At 38.5% G+C, this 21,026-nt stretch overlaps 1 protein-coding gene across 3 annotated transcripts; it reads right to left on the minus strand.

The window, feature by feature from the left end:
- Positions 1 to 2,564: 2,564 nt before the first annotated feature.
- LOC133861304 (probable LRR receptor-like serine/threonine-protein kinase At1g07650) lies at positions 2,565 to 20,429 on the minus strand. Of its 3 annotated transcripts, none has more exons than XM_062297056.1 (24): positions 20,238 to 20,429; positions 19,764 to 19,938; positions 18,923 to 18,994; positions 18,723 to 18,791; positions 18,551 to 18,622; positions 18,022 to 18,093; positions 17,852 to 17,923; positions 17,244 to 17,315; positions 17,097 to 17,168; positions 16,928 to 16,999; positions 16,774 to 16,845; positions 16,107 to 16,178; positions 15,955 to 16,020; positions 15,558 to 15,623; positions 15,433 to 15,471; positions 15,235 to 15,290; positions 13,990 to 14,372; positions 13,697 to 13,892; positions 10,718 to 10,864; positions 10,069 to 10,187; positions 9,341 to 9,551; positions 8,899 to 9,139; positions 3,672 to 3,822; positions 2,565 to 3,115 (listed from the first exon to the last, which is right to left on the minus strand). In XM_062297056.1, exons 1-24 carry the CDS (start codon positions 20,353 to 20,355, stop codon positions 2,726 to 2,728), a joined length of 3,075 nt encoding a protein of 1,024 aa, XP_062153040.1. In that variant the 5' UTR covers positions 20,356 to 20,429; the 3' UTR covers positions 2,565 to 2,725. The 3 variants fall into 3 exon arrangements, with proteins under 3 accessions (XP_062153040.1, XP_062153042.1, XP_062153041.1); XM_062297058.1 differs by having other exon boundaries at positions 19,772 to 19,938; positions 20,238 to 20,398; XM_062297057.1 differs by lacking the exons at positions 16,774 to 16,845; positions 16,928 to 16,999; positions 17,097 to 17,168.
- Between the last annotated feature and the right edge of the window lie 597 nt (positions 20,430 to 21,026).

Below are 21,026 nucleotides of genomic sequence, written 5' to 3' on the forward strand. Positions count from 1 at the left end.
CAATTCAAATATCACCGTCCGGACGTCAGTCAGCCTTGGTCCGGACGCGCTTGCAACTAATATGGAAATTGCCGATTCGACTTCAACCGTCTGGACGATTGCCTATCATGGTCTGGACGCGCCATAGCTGATATGGAAATTGCGTGTTGAAGTTCAGTCGTCCGGACGCTCATCCCCCATGGTCCGAACGCGCGAAACCTTATAAGGGAATTACTTGCTGCGGACGTACGATTGTCCGGACGACAGTGTGTCACCGTCCGGACGCGGCTCTTAAACAGGAAAGATTTTCAGCAAAATTATCAGAAAATCCTGTCGCACTGTTGTCCGTTCGGACGGCCCAGGTTCACCGTCTGGACAGCGTCCGTACATATTACAGCAATCACCCATTCTGCACCTCAGCCTATAAATAGAGGCCCCTGGGCATTGAGAACTGCAAGAATTCGGTATTGAATTCACAAGTGCTCAAAGAAGTTATTTTGAAGATTGTTGAGCTGATCTAGTTTTCTCTGAAGCCATTGCAAGTGTGCTATTGCTGTGCTACATCTGAAGTCTATCTTAGGGGTTGGCCCTAAGGTAAAGGATTCCATTGAAGACCCCTTCAGGTAGGAGACTTGGTTGGGAAGTGTTCGTGTTGGGTTACACATTAGAGAGCAAAGTACAACCACTGCATCGGGTATATGTGAGTGTTACTATCTTGTATCTAGCTTTGTCTTCTGAATAGTGGATATCCTGAGTTTTGCTGCCCCGGAGTGGTTTTTCTTTTAATTGAGTTTCCACTTCGTCAACAAAATATTTGTCTCCTTTAATTTTCGCATTTAATATTTTGTTGCACACTGTTTACACACACTTGTTAAAATTAGAAGTCCAATAATTTTTCATATTTAATGAAATAAATAGGCCCAAAAGCCAACAACCATAAAAACATAAAAATTGGCTCACACGCCTATACTTAATGAAATAAAGAGTCTGCACTAAACTACTAGGCTATGCCACCCCCATCTGTCACTTGTATCACATGGATTAAAGCTAGTTCTTCTTCTTTCAAGCTCATCTTGAATGTTGGGGTCTTGCTCAATAAATTTGCAAACTCGGCCCAAGTGGATTGTACCAATCCTTGCATTGCTTCCTTTATCTTCTTCGCTCTTGACCTTGTGATTGATCCATCTGGAACCTGCAAGGGATCTTTAGATTCGGTCTACTATGATGCCCATCACCACTAGTGCCTTAAAAATATATCAATGTAGCAAAAATCCTGTAATAAATTTTTACTTTTAAATTGACCTTATAAACATCGAAATAAAACTAACGAGAGCTTCTACATCATACATAATCTCATTTTGGCTTATACATCAATGAATACTATCACATCAAAATGCAACACATGGCATCATTGAAATATAAAATGGTTGATTTAGCTTAAGTCAGAACCCAATTTACACAATTTACAAAAACTAGGGTTTAAATCCTACCTCAAACCAATGGTGAAACCAAAGTTTCGCACCACAAAACTCCAACCGAAAGCTTTACCTAAGTTAAGGATTCTCCAACAGCCAAAATCTCTAAATAAATTGTCTAGACTAAGCATCACACCATAAAATATAGCTCAACTTGATTAAAACTAGGGTTTAGAGATTTATCTCAAAATAATCGATGAAAACAAAGTTCTAGTACCGAGAATCACGATTCTAGTATTCAATCTAGTGTTAGAAACTCCGTGCAATCAATACCCTACCCATGGCTCAAAGCCTAGGAGAGCTAAGGTGTGTGAGAGAGAGGAATGAGGTTAGAATGAGCTAAAAATCGAGTGTCAAACTTTTTATATATCTCAGCAAATTGTCATCACGTCTTCATGACAAAACTGTTTCTTTTGTTTTCGTCATGACTGCTTCTTGACAAGTTCATGAAGAAACCTCACAAGGACTTCAGCACATGTCCATAAATTTTTTGTCATGACAGGTTCATGACGAAATATCACAAAAACTTTAGCATACATCTAGAAATTTTTTGTCATGACGAAACGTCACAGAACCCTCAAATAGTCTGACATTACTACTCCAAATTTCTAAGACTGACTTTAGCACGCCAATCCGTTTCACTTTATTTAATTATAATAAATCTTTTAACCATTTCTTGGGTGTTTCATGACCTATCAGTGTACATGATGGATTTGTTCTTGTTTTTAATTTAGGATTTCGTTGTGAAAAAATTCGAAGTTCTACTCTTTTTTCTTCTATGAAATTGACACTCGGTGCAAACTCCAAATGCCCAGAACATCCATTACTGCATGGATCGAGTCTTCTTCCAAAGAAGGCCTAGGTAGTCCTCCGGTTATCTAATAAATTGATTTACTCATCAGAAAGTCCTAATTTAGGAAAGGTTTGAGGAAATATCTATTTATAATTAAACCTGTGTCATAATCCGCTTTGGATTTCTTTAAGCAAACCAAATTGCATGAACATATAACACTAGTCATCTTTGCAGACTAAAATTGTTTCTCTAATCTCAACATTTTTGTTTTTCATGGTTCAATTACGCTACTATGAGAAGTGCTATCAGATTGGATATGGAAATTAAAAAGCCATCCTAAAACTAATCCATTTTGTTATTAGTATAATTTATAAACATATAGCCTACCTATCATATATTCTCATCAGACACCCCCTCCTGAGGAGGATGGTCATTTACCAATCACTCTTTCTTTACAACTATATTAGTGTCATTATGTTTAGACCGATTGCTCATCCGATTTAACTGAACTAGCTCTTAGAAGATGATCGGTCTGCCCTAATTCAGTATGTGAACTAGAGGAATCAGCACATGGACCAATAATACTCATGCTTTGGGTTCTGCTGGGATTCTGCCAGAAGTGATTCCTTATGGTCTTATATTTGGAATTATTGACTGAAAGTCCCCGATCAGAAAGTAGATCTTGAACATCAGTTTGGCCTTCAAGCATGCTCACTACTTGGGACATCGTAGGCCTAAGAGTTGGGGAAGCATTGGTGCACATGAGTGCCACATTTAGCATCACCATTGTCTCCTCCGATGAATATTCTGAGCCCAAGGCTGGATCAACCAACTCCAATAGACTGCCTCTCTCTTGCAGAACATAGGCCTAGAAGAAGTCCAAAATCAACAAGAGAAGAAGAAAGGTTAACTTGAGAAAACAATAACTAATTCAACATAAGGACATTATATTCTGTTAGGCATCATTGGGAACTTAATAAATAACAAGAAAAAAAAAAAAAGGATTAGAATTATGGAAACAAATAATAACAATGAAATCAAGCAAAAGTGCGTTCTATGACTAGAAAAATAAAATTCAAAATTGAGTATGTGTCAATATGAAGAGAGAGAGAGAGAGAATAAACTATATCAATCATAATTTACAAAGGATGTGATTTGTTAGAAATTTGTGAATCATTGACTCAAAGACTTACGAAGAAACTTGGAAATCATTTGTGATATTAGCGACTTTGTGGGGATATCATCAAATTATTATACAATGATAGATAAAATCAAGCAGGGAATGCATATATTTTTAATGTACTTTGACCATATTGGCAACCGCTGATTGTGGTCTCAATGTTTAGACATGTAAAGTACTAAAAGGAAATATCACGCCTCCAAGGAATGAAAAAGAATAAAAGTTTTGAAGCAATTTTAATTACCCAATCAAGAAGGTAAACAAATTCTTCATTTGGCCGATAGTTTGTGTTGCTCTTTCCACTAACAACTTCTAATGCAACAACTCCAAAGCTATAAACATCTGCTTTGTCAGTCAAGTAACCACGCATTGCATACTCGGGAGCCATATAACCGCTGTATAATCAAACAACAAAGATTTTGTCAGTCAAGTAACCACGCATTGCATACTCGAGAGCCATATAACTGCTGCATAATCAAACAACAAAGATTTTTCATATAGAATGAAACATCCCAGAAAGTTAGCTCCATATTAGAAAGATGAATTGCCCAATGAGTGGGTGGATTATTAAAGTGCTCATAAGTGTTACTAGATGAGATTATGCTTTATAAGTAATTCTACATATATATAATTTTATACCAATTCATTGTTCACGATATTTTCATACCTGTATGCTTATTTGCATGGTGTTTTGAAATACATTTACAAAATTAGGGATCCGGATCCTCTCCAATTCTGAGGAGCCGGTACATGGTCAGGATCTATTTTTTTTTTACTTCTTTGAAAACGAGTATCGTGTTTCCTCCAAATCAGTCAGATTTTCATTTCATTTTCTGAGCCAGAAGAACACTCTGAGCTGAAGAAGACAAAGCCGAACGGTTTAGATCTGTAAATTATCACGTAATAATCGGAGAAAAATGTGGTGAAAACACAAATTTTGAAACTCGAATTCTTCTCAGATTTGTGTTTATCTGGATCAGACTCGGTGTGTTTGTAATTTGAGTTTTGTTTGTCCTCTGCTGTATTCTCGGAAATTTAGCTATTGTTGAATTTTCGGTGACGAGAGTTGAGAGTGCCAGTGAAGATCTGGGACTGCTGGTTCTTGAATTGGAGGTGGAAATGCTAAACCAGCGGTTGGAGGAAGTGTGACAGCTTCCTTGGAATTTTGAATGCTTGGTTTTTGGTTACATAGGTTTGGCTGCTTTAGAGGCTTGAAGGTGAAAAACCCAGCTGAGAATATGTGAGTCCCCTGCTTTCTTGACTTGAGATGGAGCGAAGATGAAGTTGCAGTTGAGGCCACAGCACAATAAGGCTCGCTGCTGCTGATTAATGTCACCGAACATCCCTCAATTTTTTTGACATGTTTGCTTAATGAGAAAGGCAAATGGACTTTGAATTCTCCATGTTCATCTGTTTCCACTTCTTTCCTAAAACTCGGTCTTGAAGCACTCCCATCTTAGCATTCTACAGCAACAGATGCACCTGCATTCAATTTTTGGGAACATTTAATTTTCGCACCAAAGTGATCAAAGATATCCCAAAATTTGCATCGAAGTTATTGAAATGAACCTGAAATGCAGTGGCTGGTCTTTGAGAAATCCTCCTGGAAACATGTGTCACAGTAGACACAGGAACGGCAGGATTACTGAGAAGCAGTATCAAGAGCAATAGGCAGAGGAACCGCAGGATTACTGTTGATAAATGGCATACCACCACCGGTATCAGGCACCAGGGACGGCACGGTCACCGGAGAGCTTGCAGTCGGTGCCGGGATCGGTGAAGCCACTTGGCGAGGGTGGAATGGCCAAGGGAATGCCGGAGAGGACGACACGACTCCACCAGAAGAGGGCGATGGAGCTGCCACTGGAGGAAGTTCCGGAGGCATATGGGAAGCTTCAGGTGGCGGTGTGTAAGAGATTTTTATGGAAAGCTTTTCAGTGGCTTGGCATGCTTTCAGAGACCCATTGCTGATGGCAAAGTAGAAGAAGCCCGGTCGTGATGGGTGCACCTTGGGGAACCGTAAATAAAGAAGGATTTTTTTTTTTGCTTTTGACGTGGCAATTTTTACACCTTTTATTTTTTTAAAACAGATCCTGGCCATGTATCGGCTCCTCTCATGGGTCCGGATCCCAAAATTAGACCTGGGGTTCAGTTCATTTCCTTTTTCTTGCGTAATATTGGGACAAAACTTGCGCATCATGACTCAGAAAGTATGATGAGCTTGATAAGCCTAGATATCATCCTTCCAAAGCCTCTCTCTCACCGTTAAGCTTGATCAGCGCCGGCTTTCTCTGTCACCCATCCTCCACCAGGTTTCTTCTCCTTCATCCAACCACTGGACTTCTCACAGTTGCGGCCATGTGAATCGCCTTGAGGTTGGAGTTGCCGTAAAAGTTTGGTGATGGAGAGCCGTTTCTTTGTCGAGGCTAAATCTTTCCTCTTCTCGGTGGCGAATGGGTCAGATGAGTTGAGGATGGTTGAAAAGAAGAAATAGTTTTCTGGGTTTGTTCTGTTAAGCTCGTGATGCACCGTGTGGCTGGTTTCAACAGTGGAAGAGGCGTTGTACAGCACTATTTCGGAGGATTTGTTAAATCCTTGAGGGAAGACTCGAAGGTGACAATCGTTCGGGGTGGTAGGAACAGATGTGGTCGATTTTTGGAGGTGGCGGTCTACGCCGTGGGCGGTCGGAGAGGGATGACCATGTTTCCTGAAGGCCGGGATGGGCGGGGCTGGAGTCGTGTTTCCGGGAAGTTGAGTAAAGCCCCGACTTTTCTTGAAGCCACGGTCAAGACTCCATTTGCTGGTGGCGCTCCGGTGGATGATTGCCTAGGAAAGGCAGCGGGCCCTCTGTCGTTCACAGAGGTGGTGCGTTTGAAGCCTACCTTCCCTTTCACCTGGAGTGGGCTTCTGGTTTAGTCGTTGGAGGTGGAGAAGCTTCTTCCGCTGAGTCTGGAGCAGGTGACGGTCCGGCAGGCGGTGGACTCTTCCGCCTTGGAGACATCCCCGATTGTTCCTTTGGCTATTGTCCATCGTTCTAATGGCTCCTTGGATCGAAGCAACAGCAGAGACTCCACGTTTCGAAGTAGCAACAGAGGCAGGCGTGATGTCGTGTGTGTAGCTGAAGCTCAGTGGCAAGAGAGGAAAGGGATTTGGGAAATGATTGTTGGGGGACGGTCATCCGTCCCCCAACAACCCATTAATAATAAAAAATTAGTTTTTCATTAAAAAATTGCCTCAGATGTGACATCAGAGGCAATTTTTTAATGAAAAATTAATTTTTTAATATTAATGGGGTGACAGGGGACGGATGACCGTCCCTTGTGTAGAACGGCTCGAGGGATTTTCATAAAGCTTCTCGAGATCTTTGTTGTCTGGGTGGATTGGGCTTGCGGGTCCAAACGTAATTTGGACAGATTTTTTCCTATTGGGCTGAAACGCTTCTTAGGAAGTAGGGGCTTGGGCCGGGATTTTAAGAGAGCATATTTTGTGCTTAGAGGGGCCCGATTATGGGCTGGATCCAGGAAATGTGGCTTTAGGCCCAATGTTAAGAACGCCAATAAGTCGGCCCTTGATCCGGGTTCTGGTTCCGATTCTTTCTCAACAGGTGTGGGATTTGATCTCTCGGGTCAGGGCGTCTCTTTGCCTTCAACGACCTCTTCTTCGGTGCCCGAAGCGGTGGGTTCTTCAGGCCGGTCGTTTGGTGCGCCAATGACTTCTTCGGCGGTTGTTGAGCCGCTTCCGGTCGGGTTTGCTTTAGTGGGTTCTAGTTTCTCATCCCAGTTAGCATCCTCTAGCCGGGTGTCTTCTCCGATGTCTCCAAATTCTGCTGGTGGTGCTTCTGGTCTGGCTGGGTCTCTATCTAAGCTAGGTGAGGTCTCTGCTATATCAGGTCCAACACCTTCATTGGTCTCTCCCTTCTCTTCTCTGGAGTTAATGAGCCAGGGCCTTGGTTCACCTGCCCCAAACCTAGTTTCTGTCTGTGACTTCTCAGGGGTCTTGTGTTCTTCACAACAAGCTTCTCCTGCTTCTCCCCAGGCTTTGAAAGCAAGCTGTGGGTAAGCTTTTCTTGGTGTTTCCTCAAGGGCAGAAGAATCGGGTGAACGACTTCACCTCTCGCTTCCCATGATGTCGGAGTCTGGGGCGCCTATCTATCCTTCGAAGTCTAAGTCAGTGATGAGATATTCTCGAAAGCAAAAGGATGCATAGCTAAACAAGTTTTTGTTAGCCGAGTCTTTGGCAGCGATCACTGCCTCTCGTTCTCTGCTGGGCCATCATCCTTTGCCACCTTTGGAGTATGTGGCAGTTAGGGAGCCTCCGATCAGCTTTTTTGGGCGTGGGTTCCTTCTTCCGCGCAACTGTTCTTCCCCGTCGGTTGAGGTGGGTGAATCTTCGAGGGAAGGTGTTTCCAAAGAGGTTGTAGGTTCTTCCGCGGCAGTGCTATTCGACGCTGGGCTGTGCCTTCAAACTCTGGGAATCTCCTTTGAGGGGAACGTAAAAGGCTTTTTGAATGTCATGGCCCAAGTGGTTGAGGGGCAGCCTCTTGAGGTCTCAGTCTCCACTCCTAAGGTTAAAGGGAATAAAGAACTTCTAAACTTTTGAGTGCGAAATCAATTATGCTGCTAAGAGTCTCGGTTCTACTCGGGACAAAAGTAAGAGGGTTGATGTGAAGTAATTATAGAGGATTTTTTGGTTTTTATTGAGGTGCTTTGGGTTTTCTGCTGTGGGTGGGTCTTTATGGGTGTTTTTTTTTCTTGTTTCTCGTCTTTTTGTTTTCTTTGTTTTTGCGTCCTTTTGTATACTTCCTTTATTTTCAAAGGCGCCTTCATCATTTATAAAATTTCTCTTATGAAAAAAAAAAAAAAAAACCGAAAAAGAAAAAAAATAACTCTAACAGTAACTTCACTAGTTCTTTTAGAGTAATAGCACAGATATAGCTAGTGTTTTCTCCTGAGTTGTTGCAAATGGTATCAAAGCAACCTACGTTAGTCTTACATTGGGTTGGTGGATTGCCACATTGAGTGGGTGGATTATAAAGGTGATCATGGGAGCTAAGTCCCATATTGGTTCCTTCTTTGATGAGACTGGACTTTATATGTGATTCTAGAGAACTTCAACTGCAACTTCACTACTCATTTAGAGTGATAGTGCAGATGTAACTAGTTTTTCCTTAAGTCGTTACATAGAACCTGTAGTTTCACTGCTACACTGACATGGATAGGTATCAAGTCTAAGGGAAAATATGTTCAAGGGCCCTGTAATGCAGGATTGGAAGGTAAAAATATAAACACCAAGAAATTCTCTACAATTTCTTTTAGGTCAACCAATTGGAGAAAACACAAGTCAATGTCACCTCAAATGATAGCATGTCTTATAATTGCCATGATAAATTTAGATAAGTAAATAACCCTAGACAAGTTAGGTGCAGGAAAAAGAAGAGTGTTAATATATTATGTACATATTGAATAACTTACATGGTTCCAGCAACCCGGGTGCTGATGTGGGTATTGTCATCGTCATTTAGCTTTGCCAAACCAAAATCAGAAATTTTAGCATTGAAATCTTCGTCAAGCAACACATTGCTTGATTTTATATCCCTATGCACAATCTTCAACCTTGATTCCTCATGGAGGTAGGCCAAACCTCTAGCTATACCTAGGCAAATTTTCTGCCTGGTAGGCCAGTCCAGTTTCAATCTGCACATTGTGTCCTTCCCTGTATATAGTTAAAATAAAGCAAAATCAAATTTTCAATGCCTTTTAAGACTACTAGTGCATAGCGTATGTGATAGAAAAATGATTTTTGCACAACATAAAGGTGCACAACATTTGCACAACAAAACACATTGGTGGAACCCATGCATGTGATATACATTCCTATGTGGTATACATGTCTTAGATGGTTGAAAGAACTTACCAAAAAGTGCACGAGATAGACAATTATTTTCCATGTACTCGTAAATCAGCAACAACTGGTTCCGTTCAACACAACATCCATAGAGCTTCACAAGATTTGGATGTTGTTGTGCAGATATCATGCCGATTTCATTAACAAATTCTCGATTTCCTTGCTTAGATTTTGAGGAGAGTTGCTTCACTGCAATTACAGTGCCATCTGATAACAGACCCTATTTCAAAAAGAAGAGTCCCATTATTAGACTCAGCATCAACAAATGAAAATCATGGAAAAGCACATAAGAATTCCATATCACTTGAGTATCATACACCCAAGTCATGCTTCTTTTTCAATGATTTTGCTCTCTTTTTGAGCCTCTACTGGCTGTCAGCTTTTAATGTACAGAAATTATAAGAATGTATGATCATAATCAGTAAATAATTTTGAAAAGCTATTATAAATTCCTTGGGAGATATGGATAGCTCTTATAAATAAAACTCATTGAAATATTTCCAAAAGTGAATTTGGACCGTGATAGTTCACATGCTATATGTTGTTATACATTTATAATTACGCTCCCTCAAAATTTCTTTTCTACAGTTTGTGAAGCAGATTCTGGATATCAAGAAGGAAACAAGAAGTTCAAAATTTTCGCAAATGTCGATTGCAAAGATGTTAAAGAGACATGTATCATATTTATCTGCTTAGTTGCAGCAGGCTCAATCTAATACATGAGAGACACAAAATACCTTGTAAACAGAACCGAAACCACCTTCACCAAGTTTGTTTGCTGGATCGAAGTTCTTGGTGGCAGCTCTGATCTGTCCTAATGTAAACGATCCTGTTTGCAGATCTATACCTCTAAGCTCTGGCCAGAATGCAGTATTGAATGTCAATAGAGATAAGATACTGAAAATTGTCTTGTATATTCTTTTGCTAACTATGCATCTCATTTTTCTCAAAAATCATGGTAATGAAAATTGTTACTGATTCTTGATACAACCTTCATATGCAAGAAAAGAGAGACAAAAAGAATTTTAATCTTCCAATGCAACTAATTCCGGTCAATATGTTACATTACAAAATTGAATTTAAAAGACTGTTATATGGTTATGAAAATGTGGAATGTCTTATGCTTCAGCTGGTGGTTCTGGTCTGTATGATTTTTGGAGACTCTGGATAACACAAGGAGTATTTGAAGTTGTTAAGGATTTTTATGTTCAATGGAGCTAAAGTAATTTCCATGTGACCCTTTTGAAATTGAAGAAGATAGCAGTACTGTGATGTTATGTATTAGAAAGGGGACTAAATTATATTGCGTTATGTGGTATATGATTTTGATTTAAGAGACGCCAACAAACAAGGATCTCAACAAGCATTTGAGAGGAACATTCATACCTTTGTCCGCAGAGACTTTGCCTCCCAGGAAGCCTTTTCTCTGCATGACAAATAGGGCAAGAAGTATGAGAAATACTGCTGCAGCCACTATCCCAACCACTATTATCGCATGCTTTTTTTGGTCATCAGCTGAAGGAGGTTTAAAATCTGCAAGAAGATGAATTATTTCCAGTCAACCAAATTAAAGGAACAAGCTGATGCAATTTGTAGCCCAAATATGGAAATCCCAACAAGCTAGTTTTTGTTACAAATTTATTGATTTGATACCAGTTTAATTATTAAACTGATTTATTTTTTCTTGTGGCCTTTCTATAACTAGTTCTGGCCATCATATTTAACATATTTTGCTTTGTAGTGAGGTTGGCAAACAAATCTTTTCTTCTCTGCATACAACACCATGGAATAACATCCGCTGATTTGCTACTCAGTAAGGAGCTGTTAAGAGATAAATGATTAGCTTTATTGTAATTATTTAAACTAAATGTAACAGATATATTAGTTAATGGGCTGCCTTAGTAGTTTAATGGGCCTTGGGCCTTATTAGTTAATGGCCTATTAGTTTAGTGGCCTTTAGATGAGTCTATATAAACAAGTCTAGTTAAATGTTTTAGGCATGAAAATAGTAATACAGTCTTAGACTGAAAATGGAGGGGGAGTACCTCGAATTACTCGCGGAGGTTTTAGGCATCCTCGAATTTGCCTAATTTCAATATAATATCGTTTTTCAATTTTGTTGTTCTTCATTGTTCTTCCATTTCTTCCTCGGTTCATCATCAATTCTATTTTCATTTCATTTCCGTTTACAAATCCCATACTTAAACCCTAAAAATCAGTAACAAGATAAAATACTTGTTACAATTGGTATCAGAGCCCTAGATCTACGGGAAAAATTGTTCTGATTTTGTTTTGATCTTGAAATTTTCTTTTCTGCAATGCAACCGATCCGATCGACGAAAGTATACTCTGCCGATGGACTCTGTGGCTGGCACGATGGCTTTACTGGATTTTATCTCGTGGTCTCTGGAGTTCCGGAGCATGTGCAGAAGCAACAAGAAGCCCAGCGGAAGTTTCAAGAAGCCGAGCAGCAACGGAGGTATCAAGAAATCGCTAATCTGCTAGCTGAAATGAGAGCACAAAATCAGCAATGGAGTTCACACCGTGCCAGAGCTCCAAAATTCCCTCAGCGTGATAGTGATGATCTGGAGGAGTGGTGTTGTTGTGCCGAAGAGTACTTTGCATACCACCGCACTCCGGATGAGTATCGCGTTTCCCTTTCCACCTTCCATTTGGAAGGTCCGATTAGAAAGATGCAGTGGTTCCAGGACATACGATGGAGTAAATGTGTGACTACTTGGGACGAATTTGTTCGGATTCTTCACACAAGATATTCGGTTCCTGAGAAGGTGGAAGAACGCGACAACTTCAAGAACGAAGATGAAGAAAAGGACGACGACGCAGCCACACAAACAATCACTCCAGAATCTGTACCAGATTCAATTGAAGATATAGAATACACAAAAATTATTCCAGAAATTTCAGAATCTGCACGAGATCATAAATTTCAAATTCCAACAATAAATTCTGTTTTGGAAAAGATAGAGAGCCTTGATCGAGTCAAGGCAGGAGTAGCAGAGCAAAGTGACAATGAAATAGATACGGATGAAGATCCAATACGCACAATCATTTCAAATCCGGTTGAAATTCCAGCTCTGTTTGTTCTTTCTCAAGATGATGAACAAGTTGAAAGGGAGAAATTGCAGTTCGCACTCAAATACACAAAATGTGCAGAGCAACATCGGAAAACCTCAAATCACTATTTGAGTTCTTTTGTGTCTCCATATTTGACTGGCGTTACCGTGGTTGTTGCTCTTCTCAAACATAGATGGCGCTGGAAATGTGTGGTAGAAGAAGCAAATGCGGCGGCTGAAGCGGACGCGCCGACATGCCACTGTCGCCGGAGCCGCGTGGGACAGAGAACTGGCGGTCAGAGAATTCGGGTCGGGGGTGGAAGACTTGGACCGGAAGAGAAGATCCGAGAAGCTTGTAGCAGCAATTCTGCAAGATGGAATCATGACGAAGGGCAAAAACGTCAGATTCACAAAAACTTGGGCGTAGGTTGCGTTTTGGGACGTGCGTGGCGCTAAGTGGCCTTTGGAGTTTGGAGATATCATATAATACATTTGGCTGGAATTTTTTTTTTCGGGCTACATGGCAGGCCATTGATCACTTGTTACACTTGCTACGTGGCAGTGGCAGCATCACAATTGAAGGCCTATTTTGAATTCAGCTGCACCGTTCCATGAATGGATCAAGTACTTCAATTGGGCTGAATGGGCTTTGGCAATCAGCTTTTTGAAGTTTCTATTTTTTTTGTTTTTGCAAAAATAATCCGCACCTTGTGGGCAAGGTGCTTAAAGGGGTCGGTATTGTAACAGATATATTAGTTAATGGGCTGCCTTAGTAGTTTAATGGGCCTTGGGCCTTATTAGTTAATGGCCTATTAGTTTAGTGGCCTTTAGATGAGTCTATATAAACAAGTCTAGTTAAATGTTTTAGGTATGAAAATAGTAATACAGTCTTAGACTGAAAATGGAGGGGGAGTACCTCGAATTACTCGCGGAGGTTTTAGGCATCCTCGAATTTGCCTAATTTTAATATAATATCGTTTTTCAATTTTGTTGTTCTTCATTGTTCTTCCATTTCTTCCTCGGTTCATCATCAATTCTATTTTCATTTCATTTCCGTTTACAAATCCAATACTTAAACCCTAAAAATCAGTAACAAGATAAAATACTTGTTACACTAAAATTCTTTTAGAATCTGGCCAATTGCATTTTTACGAGCTTCACAACAAGTTCTCTCTCTCTCTCTCTCTCTCTCTCTCTCTCTCTCTCTCTAATTATAAAATAAGACTTGTGTAGTTTAAGTAACAGGCAAGATAAAGATGCACTGAAGGATTTAGAACTTAGAATAACTTACTAGGATCTACTGAAATAGCTGATATGAGAGGGCCATAAACTCCTCTAACTGGGATGCCTGTTGTCCCTTTTCCAGCCCAGTAAAAGTGGATCTTTAATGTGTGACTCGTGACAACCACAGTAAATGTCTTTACAAGTGGCTTGCCAGCTCCACCTGACTCATCTTCTATATTGAAATTTTCTAGCACCAACTTGTCCTTTATTCAAAAATATAATTAGGATTGTACTCATTTGTATGCAAGGCAGTCAGGGTAAAATTTCTTTTTCATTGCATGTGCAAGGAAGTTTGCTTACCTGGATGTAGACATCAAATATTCGTTTCCCAAGGCTGTTAAATGATCTGTCATTTGTGAAAATAATCTCTGCGAAGTGGAGCATAACAGTGTAGTTTCCATTCATGAGACAGAGTCCATAGTATGTCAGAGAGAGTGGAGAAACTCGTGCTTTTGTGTAGAGTTCTGAATCAAACAAAGAGACATTGGAGAGTGCAGAAGTATTGGTTTCAATGTAGATATCTGCATCTATGTCATTGTCCATGAAGTTCCCAGTGCTGCTGAATGCCCAATTCTGACCCGAGTAAAACATTGAAGCACCTCTTTGTTCTCTGTCGGCTTCATACTTGTTACCATTGACATTTGCTTCCTTACCACCACAATTAATGTGCAAGGAGTAATGATCTGTTTAAGTTTTGATAACCCAGGAAAAAATTTAGAAATAGTATCTTTTCAAACATCCTACTAATAAATATTGGACGAAACACTCGCCTTAGTACTTTATATTCATTGTACATCGATAGCTTTCTAATCAGGTGGAATTAAATGAGAGTTTCTAAATTTGTTGATTGAATTGACTTCCATCTTATACTCAACGTCTCTCTTTTTGCTTTCTTTTTCCTTTCCTGGAGAAGAGACCGAATTTTTACTTGTATTTTGAATAATATAACAAACAGTTCAGAGAAAGTTACATAGCTTGAATTCATATCAATGATCCAAAAAATTTCCTCCACTTTCATACAAGGAAAACCAGATCCAACTCATATCATCCATACAGAATCTGACAAATAAAATCTTTATTTTTTATGTAACTGTACGTTGTAATGAGAATATAAGACAAAAATATACATTTCCCTTTCATGTGCATTGCACCCCTATTGTTAAACCTCATTTACCAAGTTTCTTGCTGTTAGAATAGAGTGTCTAAGAAGAAGAAACAATCTGGCATACACATTGTCCTTTGCCGCATTACCATATAATTTAGCCACTAATCATGGTGACTATTATTATCAAGCATGGATTTCACAGTCAAGTACAATTCTTTCTAATGTCTTTCTGATTGCTTCACAAACCGCTTCTAGGCAACAGGCCTTTTCCCAATTACCATCATAACGATAGACAACTTAAAATTCTATTCTTTTTCTTGTGCCCGGGGATGGGGGAGGTGGTTGTTGAGGGTTTAATTAAGTTCAGAACACAGAAAAGCAAATGTTTATTCAAACAACTGCTGAAAAGAAAAGAATTTGGGTTCAATCGATAAGCTTACGTCGATTATTTGCAGGACATGGGAAATTCCTTTTTAGGCATGGATGAATTCTACTTCTGCAACAGATGGCAGAGATGTTTGAGCTATTATATCTTGATGGCAAACAGTCAAAGGCTGAAGCTATTATTCATAAAGCACAAGAATTGGCAAACTCTTATGGTTCATAAGAGAATATGTTATACAGGAACAAAATCTTACATTTTATCTGCTGATGAGGAGAAGCTCTCCACCAAGTTTCTGCAAAAATGCATCAAATGGCTGTTGTTGTCAATCTACTCGATGCTGTTGGTTAAATAGAAAAATATAACTTCAACAACACTCACACACTCCCACGAGGACATTCTCCTGGACTTGAGCTTTCCCAAGTGAAGTTATTGTAGGAAACATCCCTGCATCCCAGAAATTGATGAATAAAATGATAACCCCATTTTTTTTTTAAAAAAAAAAACATAAACTAAAATAGCTGCCACAAACTTTTTGTTTTCTTCAAATATTAAAACTTCATGTAGGAATCAGGGATCAAAGTTCATAAGAAATATTTTATTATCTGACCCAGAAGGTGCACCATATTTTTCACTTACTAAAATATTACAAGGTACTCCAAATGCAATCAGATCAAAGTGTAACAGACAATTATCAAAATGGTATCATCTTTATTTCTATTAAAGGCATCCGTAGGGGAGATGGATGTGTGAAAATAACTGTCAAGGAATTACGTACACATTCTTGTTTCTTCCTGGGAGCCATCCGGGTATAGTTCCAGTGAGCTTGTTCCCTATCAAATACCTTGGACAAAGCAACATTCATATCTTCAATGACAGTACTGGTGAGGTTGTTAAAAAGATAGAAGCTTATTTGAGACATTTGCTTACATGAAATCTACTTTTCCAAGTTGGACGAAGGACGTTGGAATTTCACCAGTCAAGTGATTAAAACTGAGGTCTCTACATTGATAAAGCGGAGTAGATAATATTAGTTTGTAAAAATTCGTTGCATTTTTCCTCCTCCAGTTCATCAGACAGCAAGATTTATAATATGCTTGAAATATGAGAAATTATTCGAGAGATAAACAGAGTATCATTGGGCTTCTAAAATCGCAACCAAAAATATGTCAGATTTGCATCCAACAATGAAATATGCCATTACTTTCACAGGAGAATACAGGCAGTGTTTGCTAGTCATCACAACTCACATATATATAAAACTTCTCCAAAAAAATTTATTCAAATTTCTCCTATATCCCTGGAATTTGAACCTAGGTTCTTCTTGCTGCATTAAACACAAAATAGGAAGAGAAAATCCTCCTGCCTGTCTATCATTCCAATTGATCTTTTCAGAAAATCTGTATAGTATGAGATGAACAGGTTGTTATAAATTTAATGCCTCGTGTTGCAAGGATCCGGATAATGAGGATGATCAAAAACCATTTCCGCAATGACAGTTTTCGGAACTAAAATAAAGTATTAATTCCACATGGGCTTAACAGGCCAGGGTTTTCAAAGAGAAAAACATGGGGTATTTGGAAGCTCATCAACTTACAGGTTTTTAAGATTTTTCAAATCTCCAATATATTCTGGGATCTCTCCATAAATTAGGCACTTCCTCAGTATCCTGTATTGCAATAGTGAGGTTACTAAAAGTACCTTAATTTAAGAATATCAGAAAAAGAAAACACAGTAAGAATTCAACTCACAAAGTCCTCAGGGATACCATATTACTCAATGGTGGGAAAGGAGACCCTCTACCTTTTAAGTCATTTATCCTCCTAAAACTCATAGAAAACATAAACTATCATTTTGTGTACTCTTTTTTCTATTTTCATTGAATAAGGAATTAAATGATAAAGTAGTAAAATTGCATACAAATCACTTAAGCTTGTTAAGGCAGAAATGCCAGAAGGTATTGGCCCCTCGAAAGAGCAACCCTCCATATGCCTGTGATAAATTTTCTGTGATTAGTAGGAGCATATAGTAAGAATGCAGTAACAACGCTATATGGGGAAAGCTTACAGTTTTTCAATCTGTGTCCAATTATGGATGAAATCAGGTATCTTTCCAGAGAAATTATTGCTGCTTACCCTCCTACATGTAGTTTAGTAACAAAATTAAGAGGTACTCTGGGAAACATCATTGTTTCAAAAACATATAACATATTAAAATTGCAAAACAATCAATTTAAAACTTCCAAAAATGGTATATTATGGAATAATCATACAGGTATCAAACAGAAAATAAATTAACCCAAAAAACCGATAATTATAATTTGTTATATGTAACTCTTTGGAATCATGAACTTCTAATGCAACATTAAAGGAAGTCAGTGTCATGATTTAGGAATGCACTAAGCGCATCCATCTGATATTCCAAAAGGATTACTTACAATAGGGACTCCTTGTAATAGCCAAATTCAACCTAGCACACACCGAATATAGGACTCATCACATGCTCATGTAATGTCTTCACAATCCAATGCGTTTATATATATGACTCAGCTGTCTAATCCTTACTGAGTTTTATAACACTGGGTGAAAAGAGATATCAGAATCTAATGACGTAAAGATTTATACAGTTTGGTCAGCTAAGCCACCAGTTCAATAATAATGAAGATGCTTACTCACATATCAGTCAAGTTGGTTAACTTGGCAAGTGCAATTGGCAATTCTCCTGTGAAAGCATTTGAGGATAGAACACTGAAAGAAGACATTAATAGTGTCAAAAATACTATAACATGGGTTTTAATATTGGTCCATTGCGATAATTAATTTTGAAGAAGGTGAGAAAGATTTACAGCTTTTTTAAATTGATCAACTTTCCAATTTCTGGTGGAATAGGACCTGAAAATCCGTTTCCTTCGATGCTCCTGTAAAATGTAACAATTACTATTGCTTTAGATAAAGCACCCAAAAATGGTTTAAAACCATTTATAGAGCTGGCAATGTTTAACTTAGCCATGCCAAGCCTCCAATCTGCACAAAATAAACACAGTGGGGGGTTGACCAGTCCATGGATAAGATTCACCATGTACCTCAATTCAATTATACATGAGTATCCTTTTGCTTTGGATTCAACACCAAAGAATCCAGATATAATATTTTAAAGAATTATATCAATTAGAAATAGGCTGGTGGATTGTTTCAAATTAGCCTTAATAAATGGGTCGGACAGGACCCTATTCTAATTGACAAGATTATAAATGGGTTTCCCCTTTTGTTATGAAATGAGGCAAACTGGACTGAACCACCAACATCAACTTATCATCAGTTGTAACATATAAAGATTAGGAATGCGAAAATAATAAAAGATTGATTCCAACATACATGTTTTTGAGAGTGATGATGTTGGTGAGAGCTTTAGGGAAGGGACCTGACAACCTGTTCCCCATTAAAGAGCTGCATATTCAATTAACAAATACATAAAACTTCAAGTTGATGTGCAAATAAAAGAAACTTTAACCAGTAATGGGGTGAAAACTAGAGGAGGGTTGCTTACAGATAGACCAAGTGCATGGTAGCCCATTGGGGAGGTATAGAACCAGTAAGGTAGTTTCGACTGAGATCCCTGTATAAAAGAAAGTGCTTGGAAGATTAGCCAGTTCAGTATCCCCTTTATATATGGTAGAAGGCATAGAAGCATTAATTTGAAATGATTATTGAGTTCACATTAGAGAAGAATACTGGTTTGTTGCTTACAATTGTTTGAGGTAGTGAAGCTTAGAAAACTCTGGTGGGACAGTACCTGATAGATTTTGTGCCTTCAAAGCTCTGCATATATCTCTAAAGTAAATTAGATGAACATGGCATACAAACCTAAAGAAGTATTTGAAATTACAATCCATAGAGTACAGCTGGATCGCCATTAAAAATCTCTTTGATTTATAGGTTGAAATTTTGTTATGACTTTCAAGAGAGCAGGAAAAACTAGAGGATATTTATTGTGTATGTTTCAGATTAAGCTCTTGTACTTGTCTTCATTAACACACAAAAGTTATGGTATTGAACACACTTAAATTACCAAGGATTTTGTAGCCTAATGATACTTGTCTTTTTTTTTTTTTATCAAGAAAGAAATTTAGTTTCAACCATCACGGGATGTCGTACATATGGGATTACGATACTTGTCTCACTTGAAGTAGAAAACACGCCGGTGGTTCTAGATTGTGACGTCCGGACTTTGAACAGTTCAGCAGATGAGTTTGTAACGTAAGGCCCATTAAATACACAGCACAGAAAAGTTCACCCAAAAGTTTATTTTCCTTTTCAACCTTTATATCATATATGCTTATATACAAATTTAAAGATTATAGGTACGTAGAGATGTTCCCTGTGCACCGTGTGCATAGAGATGTTCCATAAATCTATTATATATTGTATCTCTAGTCCTTAAGTTTTTCAAAATTAATGGACCCGCAATTTGTGTACAAAGAATCCCTGAGTAAAATTATTCATAACAAAAGAGGGCCCAAAACATTAATTAAAGAAAGAAAACATTACCATTAAAAGAGAGACAGAGAGAGAGAAAGAAAAGTTGTACATGCTTACGACATGACAAGAGGAATTGTATTTGAAGGTGCAGTCACATGCCACAGTGCTCTCAAAGCCTTTCCTTCCATCCACTACCTTCCAATTCCCTTCTCCACTGCAGGGATCTATCCCAAAATCCCAATCTTTCGTCCCCAGTTTCTGCCCTATCGCTGCCAGTGCGTCCACTGCGTCATACAAACATACCCAATAGAAGAAACAGATCACCTGGTTAGCTGCTGAGAAAATATAGGGAATAAAAAGAGAAAGAATAAAAACAACCAAATTTTGAATCTTGGGTTCAACAGACAATCCTGAATTTCTATCTTTATCAAAAAACTATGGGAGCAATTAACAGAAGAAACAATCTTTTGAGACAAAACAAATCATGAATAGATTAAAGACTGGTGTATTTTTGAGAGCTCAATCTGGCTAAGCCGTGGCCGAATTTTCAATCGTAGGAGTTCATTGAGACGAATAATGATACCTTCAGCACTGTGAAGCTTAGCAGTGGCCGCCAATCCAAAAGTTGCAGAACAAAGTAATGTAGTGGAGAAGATGACATGTGCAAGAAGCAGATTTGGAACTGCAAAATGAGCTGCCATTTGGTTTTAGAATTGTGCTCAACCTCAGCTTACCGAGAGAGAGCAAGAAACCAGAGTAAAGCGAGTTCGGACAATAAAGATAGAGATTGGTTTTATTGCATATTCATTCAGTGTCAGACTCGGACCATATTTGTCCTTTTCAAAGAGATCCGTGTTGAAAATATGGACTGCTTTGCTGTGATGATATTGATTTTCTTTTTGTATTTATTATGGTAATTTTAGTGTCAACATTTTGACTCCCTTACATCAAAAGTCTTACTCCTGCTGAATAGGGACGTAAATAAATCAATGTCTTCTAGGGAGGTAAACGAAACAAAGCTACTTGCGAGTTCGTTCGAGTTTGGTTCGATAAAACTCGACTCATGCGTGACTTAATTATTAAATGAGCTACTCGTAGACATTAACCTATACTCGATTATTAAATAATACATACTCGTATAAAACTCAGCTCGCTCGTTTAAAGTTCGCAAACATACTCGTAAAAAGGCTCGGCTCACTTATTAGCGCAGCTCGTATATATTTATTAATATACATATTTATTAATAAATATATGTATATATATTAATAAAAATAACTTATTTGGCATATCACTTATTAATTAAGCTATACAATATATAATTTATTAATTATATCTATAAGTATTTATATAATATATAATTTAATGATAAAAG

This window comes from Alnus glutinosa, chromosome 2 (genome assembly GCF_958979055.1).
Source record: "Alnus glutinosa chromosome 2, dhAlnGlut1.1, whole genome shotgun sequence".
In the NCBI taxonomy this organism is placed as follows: Eukaryota; Viridiplantae; Streptophyta; class Magnoliopsida; order Fagales; family Betulaceae; genus Alnus; species Alnus glutinosa.

Coding starts and splice junctions, on each gene's coding strand:
- LOC133861304 (XM_062297056.1), bottom strand. CDS start 20,355: ATGGCAGCTCATTTTGCAGTTCCAAATCTGCTTCTTGCACATGTCATC. Junction 17,924..18,021: donor TTGATCAATTTAAAAAAGCT/GTAAATCTTTCT, acceptor GTCTTCTTTCAG/TGTTCTATCCTCAAATGCTT. Junction 16,179..16,773: donor TTGAAAAATCTTAAAAACCT/GTAAGTTGATGA, acceptor TTATCAATGTAG/AGACCTCAGTTTTAATCACT.